Consider the following 17,323-nt stretch of genomic DNA (forward strand, 5'->3'; position numbering starts at 1 on the left):
AGAAGAGGGAGCCATGGGGCGGGAGACAATCCAGCCAGTGAGGGGAAAAGAGGTGGAAGAGCGAGCGATGGGGGCGGGGCCTTGGGGAAAGGGGCAGAACCTCGGGGGGCAACCCTAAGGTGCCCCCCATGCCCAGGGCTGGAGGGAAACAAAGGCGCCAAGAGGGGGGTGATTTACTGGGCCAGGACGAGAACCCAGCCCGGCGCCCGCCCGGGCCGTCTCCTCTTTGGGCCCGGCATTGCCAGGGGTCCCCAACGCGCAGGTCCCCTCGCAGTGGGGAGCCCAGCCTGGCCGGATCCCCCCGTCCTGGGAGCTCTGTTCTCCCCTCCACGGATCCCGGCCCCCCCGACCTGCCTCGCGCTCTGCTGGGCTCGCGCCTGGCTCTCCGGAGTGTGTCTTGGCCGGGCTACAGAGGCCAGGAAATTAAAAGCAGATTGTCCCCTTCCCTGCTTTGGAATGAGGTGGTTGGGGCCCTGGGCTCAGCTCCGCCCTGAGATCTGGCACAGCACCGTGGGGGGCTTCCCCTTTCCCAGGGTGCCTGCAGGGGCCGCGGTGGACACCAGCCCTCGCTTCCCCATACCCACCCTGCCGGGAGAGCCCCCATTCCCCTAATTCCCAGGATCTCTGTGCTGCTCGCAAGGCCCCTTAACCCTTTGTTTAATGGGTGGGCTCCACGCCCAGCCAGACGGCCCAGCGCTGAGGTGTCTGTGCCCGGCACTCCAGCCGCCTGTCCTGACAAACTTCGCCTGCCTTGTAACCAGCGTCCCAGCCCCCCCTCCCAGGCCATGCAGGGGCCGGGCAGAGGCCCGATGCTAAGCAGCAGCCGGATACGCTGCGTCCTGAGAGGCTCCATCGCAGCCCAGGGGATTGGCGAATCCTCCCCGGGGGCTCAGCCCCACCCACACTCGGCTTCCCTGATGTCCCCAGGGCTGCTACAGGCCAGGCCCGCACTCAGAATCGCCCCTGCTAAACCTCAGCAGGCTCTGTGGGTGCAAACCCCAGCTCGGCCATGTCTCGCTTAGGGGGCACTGCCCCACACCAGTGTGAGCACCCTGAGAGCACCAGCCCAGGGGCCCAAACCCGGCAGCCAGCTGCTACCACCAGTACAGCTGGGCGGGTTCTCCCCAGGGACGTGGGACCCCCAGGTTCAAGTCCCTGAGGATCCCAATCAGGCAGAGCAGGGACCTGACCTGGGTCTCCCAGGTGAGCGCCCGCACCACGGCCTATCCTGGGTGCCCCATGCTGGCCCCGAGAGCCTTTCCCGCAAAATGTCCTGGTGCCACGGAATCATTTTCCTTCAAAAAACATTTAGTTGAAAAATTCCCACCCGTCTGGGCCTGTGGAACGTGCCGGGGCCGCCCGCTCTCCGGCGTCCGCCAGCCCAGCACTTGGCCCGCACCGGGGCCGCCCGGGGCAGAGAGGCGTGTGGCCCGGGGGGGGGGCACCAGACAAGCCTTGGGGGTTCTCTGTGCACTGCCCTGCTGGGCTGGCGCTCCGGGGATGGGCCTGGCATCTGCAGAGGGGTGTGTCTGCCTGGAATGCCAGCCCCGAATCCCACTGCTCGGCCTGCATGTGCATTGCTCGTTTAAAGCGGGCAGCATTGGCAGAGCAGGGCTGGCTCAGCGGAGCCGGCACCAGGTGCCCTGGGGGCCCTGATCTCGGTCAGATACCGTAATAGAAAGCATACCCGGGCTGTGCCCTGCGCTGCCAGGGCTCCGGGGTGTCCCGTGTGGTGACCCCCCCACCCCTTGGTCCCTGCCCTCTGGGCCGCTGCCAGGCACCATGCAGGGCTGTGACCAGGAGCCGGAATCTGCTCCCCCAGGTGCCACCCGCAGCCGGCCTGGGCTGGGCCCTGCTCGGAGCTGGGAGGGGAGGCGGAGGAGGCGGGGAGCAGTAGCTGGAGTTGCCACTGGCTGCCTGCCTGTCCGGGAGCGAGCGGCATTCCTAGGCAGGCGGCTGCAGAGCTCAGCCGGGGCCTGCAGCTGTCACTGGCATCTGCACCCTGGGCAGGGACCGGGGCTGGCCAGCAGCTCGTCTGCCCCATCCGCTGGCTGGGCAGAGGTGCCAGGGCGTTGGCATTCCACTGACCTGCCCTGGGGCCGGCAGCTGTGCGCTGTGGAGCTGGGGGATTGGACCCTTCTCCTGGGGGACAGATGGGGGTCAAGGTGGGTCCCAGGGGGCTGGAGGGGAACACGCTGGGTCGGGAGGACTGCTTGGGAGACTTTGGGGGAGTTTGTCCCAGCTCCTAGCTGCTGGGAGGGGCGTGGGGAGCAACAGCCCAGGGGGTGCCTGGCAGGATGGGGGGCGGGTGGGGTGAGCAGGCACAGAGTGGAGGAATGAGCAGGATGTAAATATTTACAGCTGGGCTCGGAGCGCTGCCCTCAGACCTGATTGCGGGGCCGGGGGTCAGGAAAGGCATTCCCATGCCCTGCTCCTGCTTAGCATCACGGGCCTTCTGCTGGGAGAGCCCTGCCCACACGGACGGCCTGGGCATGGGCTCTGGGCAGGCAGAGGGGCTGGGAGCCAGGACTCCTGGGGTCTATCCCAGTTCTGGGATGGGAGTGGGGGGCTAGTGGTTAGAGCTGGGGGCTGGGAGCCAGGACTCCTGGGTTCTGTTACTGGGTTGGGGACAGGAGTGGGGTTTAGGTGGTTGCTAACTGGGCTCTTCCACATCTAATGCGTCTGCTCCTACTTTGTCCCTTGCCCGGTGTGCGGGTCGGCGGTGGCCACCTCCTGCCCGCCCCAGCACTGACCGCACCGGAGCACCCTCTGCGGCCAAGGGAGATGCGCCAGGAGGTAACTGGTAAGTGGAGGCAGCCAAGCGGTGACCCCAGGGGCCAGGCCTGCCCCTCTAAGAGGGGACCTGCAAACCCAGGGGGGCAGCTGCACATGGCAGCCTCCCTGCCCACAGGGGCTGCAGCAAGCAGGGGGCTTGTGGGGGGCCATAGGACTGGGCCCTAGGAGCTCTGGGTTCAATTCCTGGCTCTGCCACTGAGTCCCTGTGTGCCCGGTGGCAGGTGCCTGCATCTCTCTGGGGCTGACACTCTGATGGGCAGCGCCTCGGGGCTCCACGAAGCGCCCCGCTCTCCTCTGGGACACTCGTAGCCCCATGGGGGTTCCCGAGCCTCTGGCCGGGGGGGTGCCCCCCGGTGACGGGCACTGCCATCGCCCATCCTCTGCTGTTTGGCCGTGCCCAGGGCCGCATTACCCTGCTGGAAGTGCCCTGCTCGTAGCCAGGCTGTCCAGCTGCCTGTGGGACAAGAGGTCAGCCTCGGCAATCCCGACCCACGGGGGGCCTCAGTACCCCCCACCCCCGAGAGCTGCCAGGCTCTCAGCAGGGACCCTGGGGGGCTCTGGGACGGGTGGGTGTAGGCCAGGGTACCAACGCTGTGGGGTGCTGCAGGACTGTCCCCCCATCAGGTCTGTAGGGCCCTGATCTCAGCAGGGGTCTGGGCAGCATCCGGCACTTGGGGTGACCCTGGTGCCCACCTGCCGGCTTCACCCCCCAGCCTGTGAGCCGTACGTGCAGCGGGGACATTTCCTCCCTCCGCTCTGCCCGGGACAGCCACGCTGCTGGGCTCCGCTCCGCACCGGCCTGGCCGCGGGAGGCAGCCTGCCTCGCTCAGACCCAGGCACCGGGGTGCCCCGAGCCGCCCTGCTCTGGAGAGGGGCCAGCTAAGGGGGCTCTGGTGGGGGCAGGCGGGTGGAGCTTTGCGGTGCCGAGGGCCCGATTCCGCGCCCCCGGCATGTGGCTCCGCGGGGCTGGCTCGCGCTGTGTCCATGCGATAAACAGCCCTGGGAAAAGCCTTCGCTGGCAGCTGGAATAGTCACCTGATGCGCTGGGGGTTTGGCACCAGGGCCGGTCCCCTCCTTCCCGGCACTGGCTCTGCATGTGTGGGGCGGGGGGGCGAACGGCCCAGCTCCTGCCGCGTCTGCATGCCAGGGAGCGGCTGGAGAAGGGTTTCTGTGCTGGGGGACGCGGGGTTGGGTATTAAGACTGCTGGGTCCTGTCCCTAGCTCTGCCAGAGGAGTGGGGGCTAGTAGTTAGAGCTGGGGGGACGGGCTGGGAGCCAGGACGCTATCCCCACCTTCACCCGATTTGTGCAACTTGGGAGCAAAGCCTGTCCTCATTCTGTGCCTCAGTTTCCCCACTGGCAAATGGGGCTCGCACTGGTGCTGTGTGCGGGGGGGGGGGCAGGGCTCAGTTCTCTGCGGTGCTTGGAGCTCTTTGCACAGCCACGCCACTGATGGGCAGAGCCCGGCCCTCGTTGCAGCCAGGCTCTGTGCCCAGATCTAGCCAGGGAATGCCCCTTGTCCCATGGGGGGGCTGGGGATGGAGCTGGGTCAGCTTCTCCCCCCCCAGGAATCCAGGCATCCTCCACATTCCCCCCAGTGGGTGGGGCTCCGCTGCCCCGGGGGCAGCGTGGGAACAGGGTCAGGGGCCAGCCTTGTCTAGAGGCAGGGATAAGCCCAGCACAGGCCTGAGATGGGGCGGGTGGGGAGCAGCTGCCCAGGGGCCGCCAGAGAGCTGGTATCCAGGGACCCCCCTACCCCGCCAGGGAACTAACAGAGCCTGGGGCGGGAGTGGAGCAGGCTGCCTGGCCCCACTGAGGGGTGCTGGGGGGGTGAGGGGCAGCCGTCTCCAACAGAGATTACTTCACCAGGAAGCATTGGGGGTTAGAGTAGGGGGCTGGGAGCCAGGACTCCTGGGTTCTCCCCCCAGCTCTGGGAGCTGAGTGGGGTCTGGTGGTGAGAGCAAGGGGGTGTGTCCTGTCCCCACACAAGGGGGTTCGGTTAAGGTAGGGACCCTGTTCTATTAATTCTAGACCAGCAGCACCCAGCGGTGCTCCCCCGCCGCGCAGGCAGCCCCGGGGTGGGTGAGGAAACTGAGTCAAGCAGAGGGGAAGGGACTTGCCCAAGGTCAGCCGGCAGGGCACAGGTGGGAACCGCTCCCTGTACCCCGGCTCCCAGCACGGAGCCCCCCTCTCAGCTCCGCTCTCCCCCCTAGAGCCCGGCGCCGTGGCCCCCTGGCCCGTGGCCCTGCTGCTCCTGAGCCTGGTGGGGCTGGCGCACTTGGAGAGCCGTGCGGAGGAGCCGGGGCGGAGCCGGGGGGGGCGGGCGGCCGAGCCCCCGCCCGGGGCCGAGTGCACCTACACCTTCGTCGTGCCGCGGCAGCAGTTCACGGGGGCCGTGTGCTGGAGCAGCGGGCGGGCGGCCCCCGCGCCGCCGGGGCCCGATGGCGGCGAGACGCGGGCGGAGCTGGGCCGGCAGCGGGCAGAGCTGGGCCGGCTGCAGGCGGAGCTGGGCCGGCTGCGGGGGCTGGCGGCGGTGGACGGCGCCCTGGTGAGCGAGGCGAAGGCCCTGCGGAAGGAGAGCCGCGCCCTGAACGCCCGCGTGGGCCAGCTCTACGCCCAGCTGCTGCACGAGATCCTGCAGCGGCGCCAGGGGCCCGGGCTGCGGGCCCAGCTCGAGGGGCGCGTGGCCAACGCCTCGGCCCAGGCCCTGCGGCTGGCCGCCGGCTACCGCCAGCTGGAGCTGCGCTACCAGGCGCTGGCCGCCCTCGTCAACAGCCAGAGCGCCCTCATCGCGCGGCTGGAGCGGCGGTGCCCGGGGGGCGCCGGGCCAGCCCCCCCGCAGGTAACGCCAGGGCAGGGGGGCAACGGGGCAGGGCGGGGGGTGCCCCACGCTGGGCAGTGGGGGGGTGGCGGTGCCTGGGGGGGTGCCCGGCTCAGGGCCCCGTCTCGTCTCCTCGCAGCCCCCCCTGGTGCCGGTGGTGCCCCTCCGCCCGTCCGGCGTCGCCAACGAGAGCCGGGCGCATTTCGACGCTGCCGCCGAGCTGCAGATGGACCAGACGGAGCCAGCGCCCCCCACGCTGCCCCCCAGGGCCCCGGGTGAGTCGGGCGGCCGGAGCCACGGGGGGAGGGGGGGGACACCCAGATTGCAGCCCCCCCCCCGAGCCTGTTCCCTGCTGTGGTCACGGTGCTGGCAGCAGCGTCTGCAGCCCGAGCCAGGCGGGGGGAAGGGGGGCCTGGCCCACGGCCTCCCCCTCCATGCCTGGGACGTGCCACCGCCCCCCACCGGCTTTGGCTGAACATCCATGGGTCGGGGGAGTGGGGCCAGGTTTCGCCGCAGGCTTTACAGGCTGACAGGGCCATAAAATAAAGTTCACGCTCACCCCTAACCCACCACCTCACCCCCCCCTCCAGCCTGGGGTGCCCTCCCCACCCAGGGCCTCCCACCCCCTACCTCTCCCCCTCCCCAATGCACCACCTTGCCCCCCTCAGCCTCCTGGCAGGGGTCTCTCCCCCCCCCCCCACAGATGGGTTAGGAGGTTCACGACCGGGAGGGGGGAAAACCACCCATTCCGCTCGCCTCTCCCCCCATCCCAGCCCCAGGGACCAAAGGGCATCTCTGGCTGGGGGTGGCCAGCAGCAAAGGGGGCAGGAAAGGGGGAGCCCAGAGGGGGCGGGGAGCCCAGACATCCCCACCCAGGGTGGGTATGGTGGGCAGGGGCGGCCTGCCTGGCCCGGCCCCCCTGTCCCTCTGACGCGGCTCCCGGGGCGCAGGGCCCTGGCGCGACTGCCTGGAGGCGCGGCACCGCGGGCACCGGGCCAGCGGGGTCTATGTGGTGCAGCCGGCGGGCGCAGGACAGTCCCTGCAGGTCTGGTGCGAGCAGGAGCTTGAGGGCGGGGGCTGGACCGTGATCCAACGGCGCCAGGACGGCTCCGTCAGCTTCTTCACTACCTGGCACCACTACAAGGTATGGGGGGGCCGCCGGGGGGCACAAGGCATGGGGGGCCGCCCTGGGTAGCCTGGGGTTCCACCCCCCAGGGGTGGGGCGGGGGCTCCAAGGCCGTGGGGGCGCCAGGTCCCGGTTAGGCCTGGGGGTGGGGTGCAGCTTAGAACCAGGGGAGGGGGTCAGACCCCACGAAGGGGATGATGCAACGATGGGGCTGGTGGTGAGGGGGGGGGGGGCCTGGGCTCCAAACGGCCCCACGGGACCCCACAGCAGGGGGCTGAGGGCTGAACTGGCCATGGAGCCCAGGGGGGTGGGGGAAGGGGATTTGAGGGAGGGTCCCCACTCACCTTCCTGGGGCCAGAGACTGTCCCCCTTCCCTAGGAGCCCCTGGACATTACCCACCCCCCACTCACCTCCCAGGGCCCCCCAGCCCTGTCTCTTCCGTCACTCCCCCTGCACCCCCCACCCCCAGCACGGCTTCGGGACGCTGGACGGCGAGCACTGGCTGGGGCTGGAGAACACCCGCCAGGTGACGGGGCAGGGCCCGGGGCCCTACGCGCTGCGGGTGCTGCTGGAGGACTGGGCGGGGCGCCAGGCGTACGCCCACTACGCCCGCTTCGCCCTGGAGCCCGAGAGCGACTCCTACCGGCTGCGGCTGGGCCGGTACCGGGGCAGCGCCGGGGACTCGCTGGCCTGGCACGACGGCCGCCCCTTCAGCACCCTGGACCGGGACCACGACGCCTACAGCGGTGAGGGGGCTGCAGGGGGCGGGGGGCACCAGGGACCACAACTGGGTAAGCAGCGGGCAGGTTCTGCCCCGTTCCCTCTTACCCACCACGGCTCCAGAGAAAGGGGGCTGGTGGGGGGGCTGGCTGACTCCCGGGCCTAGGGGGCCATGGGGCTTGGCGTCGCCCCGGCCCCCACGGGACCCTCCCGGCCCTGACACCGTCTCCCCCTCCCCGCAGGGAGCTGTGCCCAGCACCAGAGGGGCGGCTGGTGGTACAATGCCTGCGCCCACGCCAACCTCAACGGGGTGTGGTACCAGGGCGGGCCCTACCGCAGCCGCTACCAGGACGGCGTCTACTGGGCCGAGTTCCACGGCAGCGCCTACTCCCTGCGCAAGGTGGTGATGATGGTCCGGCCCGCGCCGCCCGCCCCCGACGCCCAGCAGCCGCCCGCCCCCGACGCCGCCTGAACCCCCGGAGCCGCCCAGCAGCCGCCCACCCCCGACGCCCCGCAGCCGCCCGCCCCCGACGCCCCGCAGCCGCCCGCCCCCGACGCCCCGCAGCCGCCTGCCCCCGACGCCACCTGAACCCCCGGAGCCGCCCGCCCCCGACGCCGCCTGAACCCCCGGAGCCGCCCGTCCCCGACGCCCAGCAGCCGCCCGCCCCCGACGCCGCCTGAACCCCCGGAGCCGCCCGCCCCCGACGCCCAGCAGCCGCCCGCCCCCGACGCCGCCTGAACCCCCGCAGCCGCCCGCCCCCGACGCCCCGGAGCCGCCCGCCCCCGACGCCCCGACGCCGCCCGCCCCCGACGCCGCCAGAACCCCCACAGCCGCGCCGCCCCCGACGCCCCGGAGCCGCCCGCCCCCGACGCCCCAGAGCCGCCCGCCCCCGACGCCGCCTGAACCCCCGCAGCCGCCCACCGACACCGCCTGAACCCCCACAGCCGCCCGCCCCCGCGCCGCCCGCCGCCGATGCCGCCTGAACCCCCGCAGCCGCCCGCCCCCGACGCCCAGCAGCCGCCCGCCCCCGACGCCGCCTGAACCCCCGGAGCCGCCCAGCAGCCGCCCGCCCCCGACGCCCAGCAGCCGCCCGCCCCCGACGCCCAGCAGCCGCCCGCCCCCGACGCCCCGCAGCCGCCCGCCCCCGACGCCAGCAGCCGCCCGCCCCCGACGCCCAGCAGCCGCCCGCCCCCGACGCCCCGCAGCCGCCCGCCCCCGACGCCACCTGAACCCCCGGAGCCGCCCGCCCCCGACGCCGCCTGAACCCCCGGAGCCGCCCGTCCCCGACGCCCAGCAGCCGCCCGCCCCCGACGCCGCCTGAACCCCCGGAGCCGCCCGCCCCCGACGCCCAGCAGCCGCCCGCCCCCGACGCCGCCTGAACCCCCGCAGCCGCCCGCCCCCGACGCCCCGGAGCCGCCCGCCCCCGACGCCCCGACGCCGCCCGCCCCCGACGCCGCCCGCCCCCGACGCCGCCAGAACCCCCACAGCCGCCCGCCCCCGACGCCCCGGAGCCGCCCGCCCCCCGACGCCCCGGAGCCGCCCGCCCCCGACGCCGCCTGAACCCCCGCAGCCGCCCACCGACACCGCCTGAACCCCCACAGCCGCCCGCCCCCGCCGCCCCGGAGCTGCCCGCCGCCGATGCCGCCTGAACCCCCGCAGCCGCCCGCCCCCGACGCCCCGGAGCCGCCCGCCCCCGCCGCCGCCTGAACCCCCGCAGCCGCCCGCCCCCGACGCCCCGGAGCCGCCCGCCCCCGATGCCGCCTGAACCCCCGGAGCTGCCCGAAGCCCCGCCGCCTGCAGCCGCCCGCCCCCGCCGCCGCCTGAACCCCCGCAGCCGCCCGCCCCCGACGCCCCGGAGCTGCTCGCCGCCGACGCCGCCTGAACCCCCGCAGCCGCCCGCCCCCGACGCCCCGGAGCCGCCCGCCCCCGACGCCGCCTGAACCCCCGGAGCCGCCCGAACCCCCGACGCCTGCAGCCGCCCGCCCCCGACGCCGCCTGAACCCCCGGAGCCGCCCGAACCCCCGACGCCTGCAGCCGCCCGCCCCCGACGCCGCCTGAACCCCCGGAGCCGCCCGAACCCCCGACGCCTGCAGCCGCCCGCCCCCGACGCCGCCTGAACCCCCGGAGCCGCCCGAACCCCCGACGCCTGCAGCCGCCCGCCCCCGACGCCGCCTGAACCCCCGGAGCCGCCCGAACCCCCGACGCCTGCAGCCGCCCGCCCCCGACGCCGCCTGAACCCCCGGAGCCGCCCGAACCCCCGACGCCTGCAGCCGCCCGCCCCCGACGCCGCCTGAACCCCCGGAGCCGCCCGAACCCCCGACGCCTGCAGCCGCCCGCCCCCGACGCCGCCTGAACCCCCGGAGCCGCCCGAACCCCCGACGCCTGCAGCCGCCCGCCCCCGACGCCGCCTGAACCCCCGGAGCCGCCCGAACCCCCGACGCCTGCAGCCGCCCGCCCCCGACGCCGCCTGAACCCCCGGAGCCGCCCGCCCCCGACGCCTGCAGCCCGCCCGCCCCCGACGCCGCCTGAACCCCCGGAGCCGCCCGAACCTCCGACGCCTGCAGCCGCCCGCCCCCGACGCCGCCTGAACCCCCGGAGCCGCCCGAACCCCCGACGCCTGCAGCCGCCCGCCCCCGACGCCGCCTGAACCCCCGGAGCTGCCCGAACCTCCGACGCCTGCAGCCGCCCGCCCCCGACGCCGCCTGAACCCCCGGAGCCACCTGCCCCGGAGCCGCCCGAACCCCCGACGCCCCGGAGTCGCCAGCTGTGACAAACCTTCTTTATTCTGAATCAATTTAAAAAACGGTGGCTGCTAAGAAACTGTAACCACGGTGATGGGCGTCTCCCAGCAACCCCCAGGCCCAGGGTGGCAGGAGGGGATGGGCACTTCGGGGTTAAAGCTTGGGACTTGCCCCCGGTGCAGACAGACACAGGACAGACGGGCCGGCCCAGCTGAGCCTGCCACGGAAAGGGGCGAGGGCAGCAGCTCTGGCAGGGCCATGGGGAGAATAGCCCCCCATGCCCGCCCTGGTTTGGTCCCAGGGGCAGCCGGCCCTGCCCCGTCCAGCCGCTCGGCTTTGGTCAATGCTGCAAGCCCAGGGCCTGAGCCAGCAAAGAGAGAGAAACAAAAGAGCCGGAATTCAGCCTGAAATCCAGGCGCTGACTCCATCCCCACAGCCCCCCCGGATCGGGGAGGGGACCCCGGGGCCCTCCAGACCCTGGTTCTGTAAGAGTTACGTGGAATAATTAAGGGGGACGCAAAGATCCAGTGCCAGGCCCAGCAACCGCAGGGCCCCAGCAACACCAGGCTGGCTTGCGGCTTCCACCAGGGCTGGGCAGAGACGGGCCCCAGCCCTGCCCCAGAGAGGACCCCCACCTGCTCCGAGGAGCGGGGTCGGCCTGGCCAGGCGAGAAAAGCCGAGAGAAGGATAAAGTGCAAACAGAGCCCTGGGCGCAGGGGCCCCAGGGGCGCTAGTCCCCGGAGCCCTCGCTCTCCTCCGCCAGGTCGTCGAGGAGGAGCTCGTCCAGGTCGCAGTGGGCCAGGCTGCCCTGGCTCAGGCAGGTGGCCACGGTGGAGCCGGTGCTCTGGTGCTCCAGGCTGGCGAACAGCACCTTGGGCAGCCTGTTCTTGGAGCGGCTGCGGGGGTGGACGCAGTGGGTGCCGGGCACATGGGGCTCTGTGGGGGGGGAGGGAGCAGTGTCAAATGGGGCAGTAGCCGGGGCTTGCAGGGCGCTGCTCCCAAGTTACCAAGGGGAAACTGAGGCACAGAGCAAGGAAGGGACTTGAGTCGGTGGCAAAGCCAGGGATGGTGGGACGCAGCAGGGAGGGGGGAGTGTTGACCTGGAATGTGGCAGGGGAGTTTCCCTGGGAGACCTGAGAGCCTGTAACCTGAGCCGGGAGGGAGAGGGGGAGGTGACACCTCTGCCCAGGAATGTGGACAGAGGCTGCAGGAGGGAGCATGCTGGGGGGGGGGGGGGGGGGGGGGGTTAGTTTCGGTTCGGGGCTGGGTGGAGGAACGCAGGGAACCCCAGGGCTGGGGTCTAAGCTCCCTGCTCCCCCAGAGGACTTGACTGAGGGGTCCTGGTTGTACCCACAAGCTCTGTTTGGGACTGTTCCTGTTGTCCAATAAACCTTCCGTTTTCCTGGCTGGCTGAGAGTCTCAGTGAATCCCAGGAAGAGGGGTGCAGGGCCCGGACTCCCCCCGACTCCGTGACAGATGGAAACCACGTGTCCGAACTCCCAGCTCCCCCCTGCTCTGACCCACCAGACCCCACTGCCCTCCCCGAGCTGGGGATAGAACCCAGGAGTCCTGGCTCCCAGCCCCCCCTCCCCAAGCAGCCCCTCACCTCGGCGGTTGTAGCAGTCCTCAGCGTAGCAGGAGTGGGGGTTACGGCTCCGGGACCCGGCGACCTGGCGCGGCGAGAGGATGCGGCTGGGCAGCACGCGGGTGCCGCAGATGAAGCAGGGAGAGGCCATGCCCATCTGTGCTGAGCCCCTGGCAGGAGGAGAGAGGGTGGCTGTGAGTCACGCTCCCCCCCGCCCCCCAGCCGCTGGCTGGAGCCTGCCTGTGCTCCCCCTCCCTCCCCCCCCATGGCAGGGGCAGGCCGTGGGGAGACCCCCCCCTCACCTGAAGCTGCGGTTGCAGGCGGGGCAGAGGAACTCGGCCGTGCCCCACATCCTGTCGTAGGGCACCGGGTCATAGCGCTTCCCGCACAGCCGGCACCGGGACACCTGTGGGGGGCACCAGAGAGCGCGAGTGTCCTGGGCCACGGCCCCGCCCGCCCCCACCGGCGGACGCACCTGCTTTCTCTCGGGCACGCGGCGCCACCAGGCGCTGTCGCAGGGCTGGCAGGCGAACTGCCGCTCGGCCGAGGGGATGAGGTTGCGGCTGGCGTGCTCGAACATGCGGAGGTTCCGCTCCGTCAGGGGCAGCACCCGCAGCTGCTGGGCGATGGCCTGGGGGGGCGGCACGGGGGCCTGGGGCTCAGGTCACCTGCGTTCTCCTCCCTCCTCTGCTGCTGAGGTGCTGGGCGAGCACGTCCCGTCCCCCCTCGGGGCCTCCTTCCCCTTCCCCCGGCCTGTGTTTAGATGGGGAGTTGCCCGGGGCGGGCTCGCTTGGGGTCTGGGCAGCACCCGGCGCGACGGGGCCCTGGTCTTGGGGGGGGTCTGGGCAGCACCCGGCGCGACGGGGCCCTGGTCTCGGGTGGGGTCTGGGCGGCGCCCGGCGCGACGGGGCCCTGGTCTTGGCTGGGGTCTGGGCGGCGCCCGGCGCGACGGGGCCCTGGTCTTGGGGGGGGGTCTGGGCAGCACCCGGCGCGACGGGGCCCTGGTCTCGGGTGGGGTCTGGGCGGCGCCCGGCGTGATGGGGCCCTGGTCTCGGGTGGGGTCTGGGCAGCGCCTGGCCCAACGGGGCCCTGGTCTCGGCTGGGGTCTGGGCAGCGCCCGGCGCGACGGGGCCCTGGTCTCGGGTGGGGTCTGGGCGGCGCCCGGCGCGACGGGGCCCTGGTCTTGGTTGGGGTCTGGGCGGCGCCCGGCGCGACGGGGCCTCATCTCAAGCTAGGGCCTCTATTTGCCACGGTAGTAACAGCGAAGGGAAAGATCTGCCAGGAGCAGGGAAGCAAAGTCTCCGTCCCTGTGGGTCCCATGGGCCCGGCCCCCCTCACCTCGATGTCCTTGTCGTTCTCACAGTCGAGGCTGGGTTTCTGCACCGGTGGGGGCGAGAGTGGGGAGAGAAGAAATAAAAGTCAAATGCAAATAACGAGGTGTGTGAGACCAGTGACCCCAGTGCCAAGACAGGGGTGCATCCCCCTCCCCTGCCGGGCACCTCCCCTCCAGCCAGGGACACGGACACATGCAGACACACGCACAGATCCACCGGCACACCTGTGCACACGCACAGAGGGATCGGCACACACACCTGTTTCTGTTGCTCCTCTTCTTGCTTCAGTTTCTCCACCACTTTCTAGATGGGAAGCGAGAGGAGCCTGGCATGAGGGGACGGCTCAGCGAGACCCGGGGCTCCCCACCGGCTGGATGACCCAGCCCAGCCCCGGGCCCCAGGCTGCACAGACGCCCCCCTGCTCTCCACCCGGCGAGCAGTGGGCCCCATGCAGCCTGGCTGGCCACCCCGTGAGACAGAGCCCAAGCAGTGTCCGGTCCAGTCTGCACCTCGGCCCAGGGTCTCCCAAATGCCGACCACAGCCCCCCCCTCCCCACGTCCCCCCTCCTACGGTGGGACGAGAATGGAGAGTGAACTACCTTCAGCACCGGGTCGTGCTCCAGAGTCCGGCGGTCCTCGGGGTCTGCGTCTAGGGCAGGACAGACCATGGTTACCCCCAGCCTGCCTCGCCCGGCTCCTCCGCCCCGGCCCGGCCCGGCCCGGCTCGGCTCGGCTCCTCCGCCCCCCCCCGAGCCTGCCTCGCCGGGCCCGGCTCATGCAGCCCTCGCTCCCCCGCACTCACCCCCCAGCTGCTCCCGGCGCAGCGCGGTGACCCCGCAGACCGTGGCGAGCTCGTTCCGGTAGCGGCGCATGAGCAGCGCGGCCTCCTCCACGGTCACCCGCCCGAAGAACTTCTCCCGCAGCCGCCGCACGCTCCTCTCCAGCTGCCAGACACGGGCCCTTACCGCGGACCCCCCTCACCGCGGCCGGCAGGGGCACGCCCCCCCCCGGGCCCCCCACCGCGGCCGGCACGGCCCCCCCCCGGGCCCCCCACCGCGGCCGGCACGCCCCCCCCCGGGCCCCCCTCACCGCGGCCGGCACGGCCCCCCCCCGGGCCCCCCTCACCGCGGCCGGCACGGCCCCCCCCCGGGCCCCCCTCACCGCGGCCGGCACGCCCCCCCCCCCCGGCCCCCCTCACCGCGGCCGGCACGGCCCCCCCCCCGGGCGCCCACCGCGGCCGGCACAGGCACGGCCCCCCCCCCCGGGCCCCCCCCCGCGGCCGGCAGGAGCACGGCCCCCCCCCCCGGGCCCCCCACCGCGGCCGGCAGGAGCACGGCCCCCCCCGGACCCCCCACCGCGGCCGGCACGGCCCCCCCCGGACCCCCCACCGCGGCCGGCACGGCCCCCCCCCGGGCCCCCCTCACCGCGGCCGGCACGGCCCCCCCCGGGCCCCCCTCACCGCGGCCGGCACGGCCCCCCCCCGGGCGCCCACCGCGGCCGGCCCCAGGCCCTTTCCCTGCCAGGGCCTGGCCACCCATCTGCAGGTTTGTTCTCTCCACCCCGGGAGGCCTGGCAGTGCCACGCGGTGGCTTGTTTGGGGAGAGAGTCTGCCGGGGGGAGCGCGCCCCATTGGCTCAGCTCCCAGGCCTCTGCTCCCCAAGGGGGGCTCCATTTGCCGAGCACAAGGTGGGGTGGGCTGAGCTCATCTGCCGGCCTCTGCCCCCCGCCCACCTGGCCGGGAGGTGACTGCCCTCGGGGGCCTCCCCGCCTGGCTCGGGGCGCGGGGCCAGAGCAGACACCAGCAGCGAGCCCTTCTGGGGGGGCGGGCGGGGGGAGCTGAAACCACTTTGTCATCGCCCCCCAGTTCCTCTTTTCCTGCCAGATCCCTCCAGCTGGGCACTGCCTGGCTCATGTCTTCGCCCACCGCCCGCGAGCTTCTTCCGGCCAGCACAGGCCCCCTGCCCCCGGCAGACCCGCTGCGATCCAAAGCGCAGGGCCCGCTGGCTCTCTGCCCTGCTCCCTGCACGGGGCTGGCACCAGGCCGCAGGGTGAGGGGCACCAGAGCCCAGGGGAGCCGGCTCTGGCATGCCCAGCACCAGGGGGCCTCACGCAAACACCCCGGCGGGATGAGGCTCCTGCGTGCTTGGGTGTCCCAGAGGGGCCGGGCTCCCCCCGCCTGGTGCCATGCCGGGGGGCAGGCTGCCCTCCAGCCGGGGACCCCCCTCTAAAGATTCCCCTTGCCCCCGAAGCCCTGGGCTCTCCTGGCGCCCCCCACAGCCCCTGGCAGGGATCCTCCCCTGAGGCCCGCAGAAGCCCAGAGGGTGAGCGGGCGAAGACCCCCAGCGGGCCCGGCAGCGCCGAGCCCCACACGGTCCCCGGGGCCTGCCGGGTCCGGGGTGCCCCGCAGCGGCTCGAGGCCCGGCAGAGGCTTCGGGGCCCGTGGGGCTGCGGGTCACACACCGCGGGGCGCCCCTGGGGGCCCCTTGGAGCGTGGGGCGGGTGGGGCAGCAAACCCTGCGCTCCATGGATCGGCCCCTGCCTCCCTAGCGCACCCCACACTGCCCCCCAGCGTGTGCCCCAGGCCCCCCGAGATGCACGCGCCCCCCCCGGCCCCTCGCTCGGCGCCGGTACCTCCTCCCCGCGGCGCCCCATGGTGCTGCCGGGCGGCTCCGCGGCGCGCAGCGACCGACCCGGCCGGGGCCTCCTGCGCCCGGACCCGCCCCCGCCCGGAGCCGCTTTCGCTTTCGATCGGCGCGGCCGGCGGGTGGGGGCAGCGCCCGGGGGCACCCGGGCTCCTCCCCCCTCCAGCGCCGGGCGCCCGGACCCCCCCCAGCGCCCGGGGGCACCCGGGCTCCTCCCCCGTCCAGCGCCGGGCGCCCGGACCCCCACAGCGCCCGGGGGCACCCGGGCTCCTCCCCCCTCCAGCGCCGGGCGCCCGGACCCCCACAGCGCCCGGGGGCACCCGGGCTCCTCCCCCCTCCAGCGCCGGGCGCCCGGACCCCCACAGCGCCCGGGGGCACCCGGGCTCCTCCCCCCTCCAGCGCCGGGCGCCCGGACCCCCACAGCGCCCGGGGGCGCCCGGGGGCACCCGGGCTCCTCCCCCCTCCAGCGCCGGGCGCCCGGACCCCCCCCAGCGCCCGGGGGCACCCGGGCTCCTCCCCCCTCCAGCGCCGGGCGCCCGGACCCCCACAGCGCCCGGGGGCACCCGGGCTCCTCCCCCCTCCAGCGCCGGGCGCCCGGACCCCCACAGCGCCCGGGGGCACCCGGGCTCCTCCCCCCTCCAGCGCCGGGCGCCCGGACCCCCCCCAGCGCCCGGGGGCACCCGGGCCCCGCCCGGACCCCCACAGCGCCCGGGGGCACCCGGGCTCCTCCCCCCTCCAGCGCCGGGCGCCCGGACCCTCACAGCGCCCGGGGGCACCCGGGCTCCTCCCCCCTCCAGCCCCGGGGAAGCGTCTCTCCTATTCCCTGCTGGGCTCTGCCCGGTGTCTGAGACCTGATGGGGGGTCGGGCTGCTTTGCGGTGGGAGGAAGGCCCCTGGAAACGCCTTTGGCCCCAGAGGGGGCTCGTCCCGACCCCCAGGAGGGTCCCCAGCCCTTCCTCTGGGGTGCTGTTCCTGCCGGAGGCAGGGTACCAGGCTAGATGGGTCCTCGCCTGGCTGGTCCAAGGAGCCAAACCCCTGCCCCAGGCCTGATCCTTCCCCTTTGCCTTCTCAAAACAGGGTAGGTGTGAAAACGGGGGTGTAACACGCCTGCCTCAATCCTGGGGTGCCCCAGAGTAGCCTTCATCCCCCAGAGCAGGCCGGGCACCTGGCCGACCTCTCTGCAGTGCCAGCAGCTCCAACCCTCTTTGGAGGGAGCTGGGGCTCGATGGGGCAAGGGGCCGCCTGCGAGGACAGCAGGGAGGGGGAGTGTTGACCTGGGAATGTGGCAGGGGAGTTTCCCTGGGAGACCTGAGAGCCCGTATCCTGAGCCAGGCGGGGGAGGGGGAGGTGACACCTCTGCCCGGGAATGTGGACAGAGGCTGCAGGAGGGAGCCTGCTGGGTGGGGTTTTAGTTTCAGTTTGGGGCTGGGTGGAGGAACACAGGGAACCCCAGGGCTGGGGTCTAAGCTCCCTGCTCCCCAGAAGGACGTGACTGAGGGGTCCTGGTTGTACCCACAAGCTCTGTTGTGGACTGTGTTCCTGTTGTCCAATAAACCTTC

The 17,323-nt window shown here is 73.3% G+C and overlaps 2 protein-coding genes across 5 annotated transcripts; one reads left to right on the forward strand and one right to left on the reverse strand.

Annotated features, from left to right (window-relative positions):
* Positions 1-1,916: 1,916 nt before the first annotated feature.
* On the forward strand, positions 1,917-7,939 carry ANGPTL6 (angiopoietin like 6). Of its 2 annotated transcripts, XM_073318823.1 has the most exons (7): positions 1,917-2,165; positions 2,747-2,803; positions 5,009-5,637; positions 5,756-5,891; positions 6,567-6,760; positions 7,212-7,488; positions 7,705-7,939. In XM_073318823.1, exons 2-7 carry the CDS (start codon positions 2,785-2,787, stop codon positions 7,932-7,934), a joined length of 1,485 nt encoding a protein of 494 aa, XP_073174924.1. In that variant the 5' UTR covers positions 1,917-2,165; positions 2,747-2,784; the 3' UTR covers positions 7,935-7,939. The 2 variants fall into 2 exon arrangements, with proteins under 2 accessions (XP_073174924.1, XP_073174922.1); XM_073318821.1 differs by lacking the exon at positions 1,917-2,165 and having other exon boundaries at positions 2,570-2,803.
* A 2,289-nt stretch (positions 7,940-10,228) lies between these two features.
* SHFL (shiftless antiviral inhibitor of ribosomal frameshifting) lies at positions 10,229-15,914 on the reverse strand. Of its 3 annotated transcripts, XM_073318736.1 has the most exons (9): positions 15,755-15,914; positions 13,926-14,067; positions 13,723-13,772; positions 13,382-13,426; positions 13,128-13,181; positions 12,265-12,420; positions 12,092-12,195; positions 11,811-11,959; positions 10,229-11,140 (listed from the first exon to the last, which is right to left on the reverse strand). In XM_073318736.1, the coding sequence occupies exons 1-9, from the start codon at positions 15,773-15,775 to the stop codon at positions 10,935-10,937; spliced, it is 927 nt and encodes a 308-aa protein (XP_073174837.1). In that variant the 5' UTR covers positions 15,776-15,914; the 3' UTR covers positions 10,229-10,934. The 3 variants fall into 3 exon arrangements, with proteins under 3 accessions (XP_073174837.1, XP_073174836.1, XP_073174835.1); XM_073318735.1 differs by having other exon boundaries at positions 12,092-12,420; positions 13,128-13,166; XM_073318734.1 differs by having other exon boundaries at positions 12,092-12,420.
* Between the last annotated feature and the right edge of the window lie 1,409 nt (positions 15,915-17,323).

The sequence above is a fragment of the Lepidochelys kempii genome, chromosome 20, assembly GCF_965140265.1.
Source record: "Lepidochelys kempii isolate rLepKem1 chromosome 20, rLepKem1.hap2, whole genome shotgun sequence".
Lineage (NCBI taxonomy): Eukaryota > Metazoa > Chordata > Testudines > Cheloniidae > Lepidochelys > Lepidochelys kempii.

Excerpts from the sequence above, each read along its gene's own strand:
- ANGPTL6 (XM_073318821.1), top strand. The coding sequence starts at position 2,677 with ATGCGTCTGCTCCTACTTTGTCCCTTGCCCGGTGTGCGGGTCGGCGGT. Across the intron at positions 2,804-5,008 it reads GATGCGCCAGGAGGTAACTG|AGCCCGGCGCCGTGGCCCCC; the intron begins GTAAGTGGAGGC and ends TCTCCCCCCTAG. Across the intron at positions 7,489-7,704 it reads GGACCACGACGCCTACAGCG|GGAGCTGTGCCCAGCACCAG; the intron begins GTGAGGGGGCTG and ends CCCTCCCCGCAG.
- SHFL (XM_073318734.1), bottom strand. The coding sequence starts at position 15,775 with ATGGGGCGCCGCGGGGAGGAG. Across the intron at positions 14,068-15,754 it reads TGGGGCGCCGCGGGGAGGAG|CTGGAGAGGAGCGTGCGGCG; the intron begins GTACCGGCGCCG and ends CGTGTCTGGCAG. Across the intron at positions 13,773-13,925 it reads GCGCCGGGAGCAGCTGGGGG|ACGCAGACCCCGAGGACCGC; the intron begins GTGAGTGCGGGG and ends GTCCTGCCCTAG.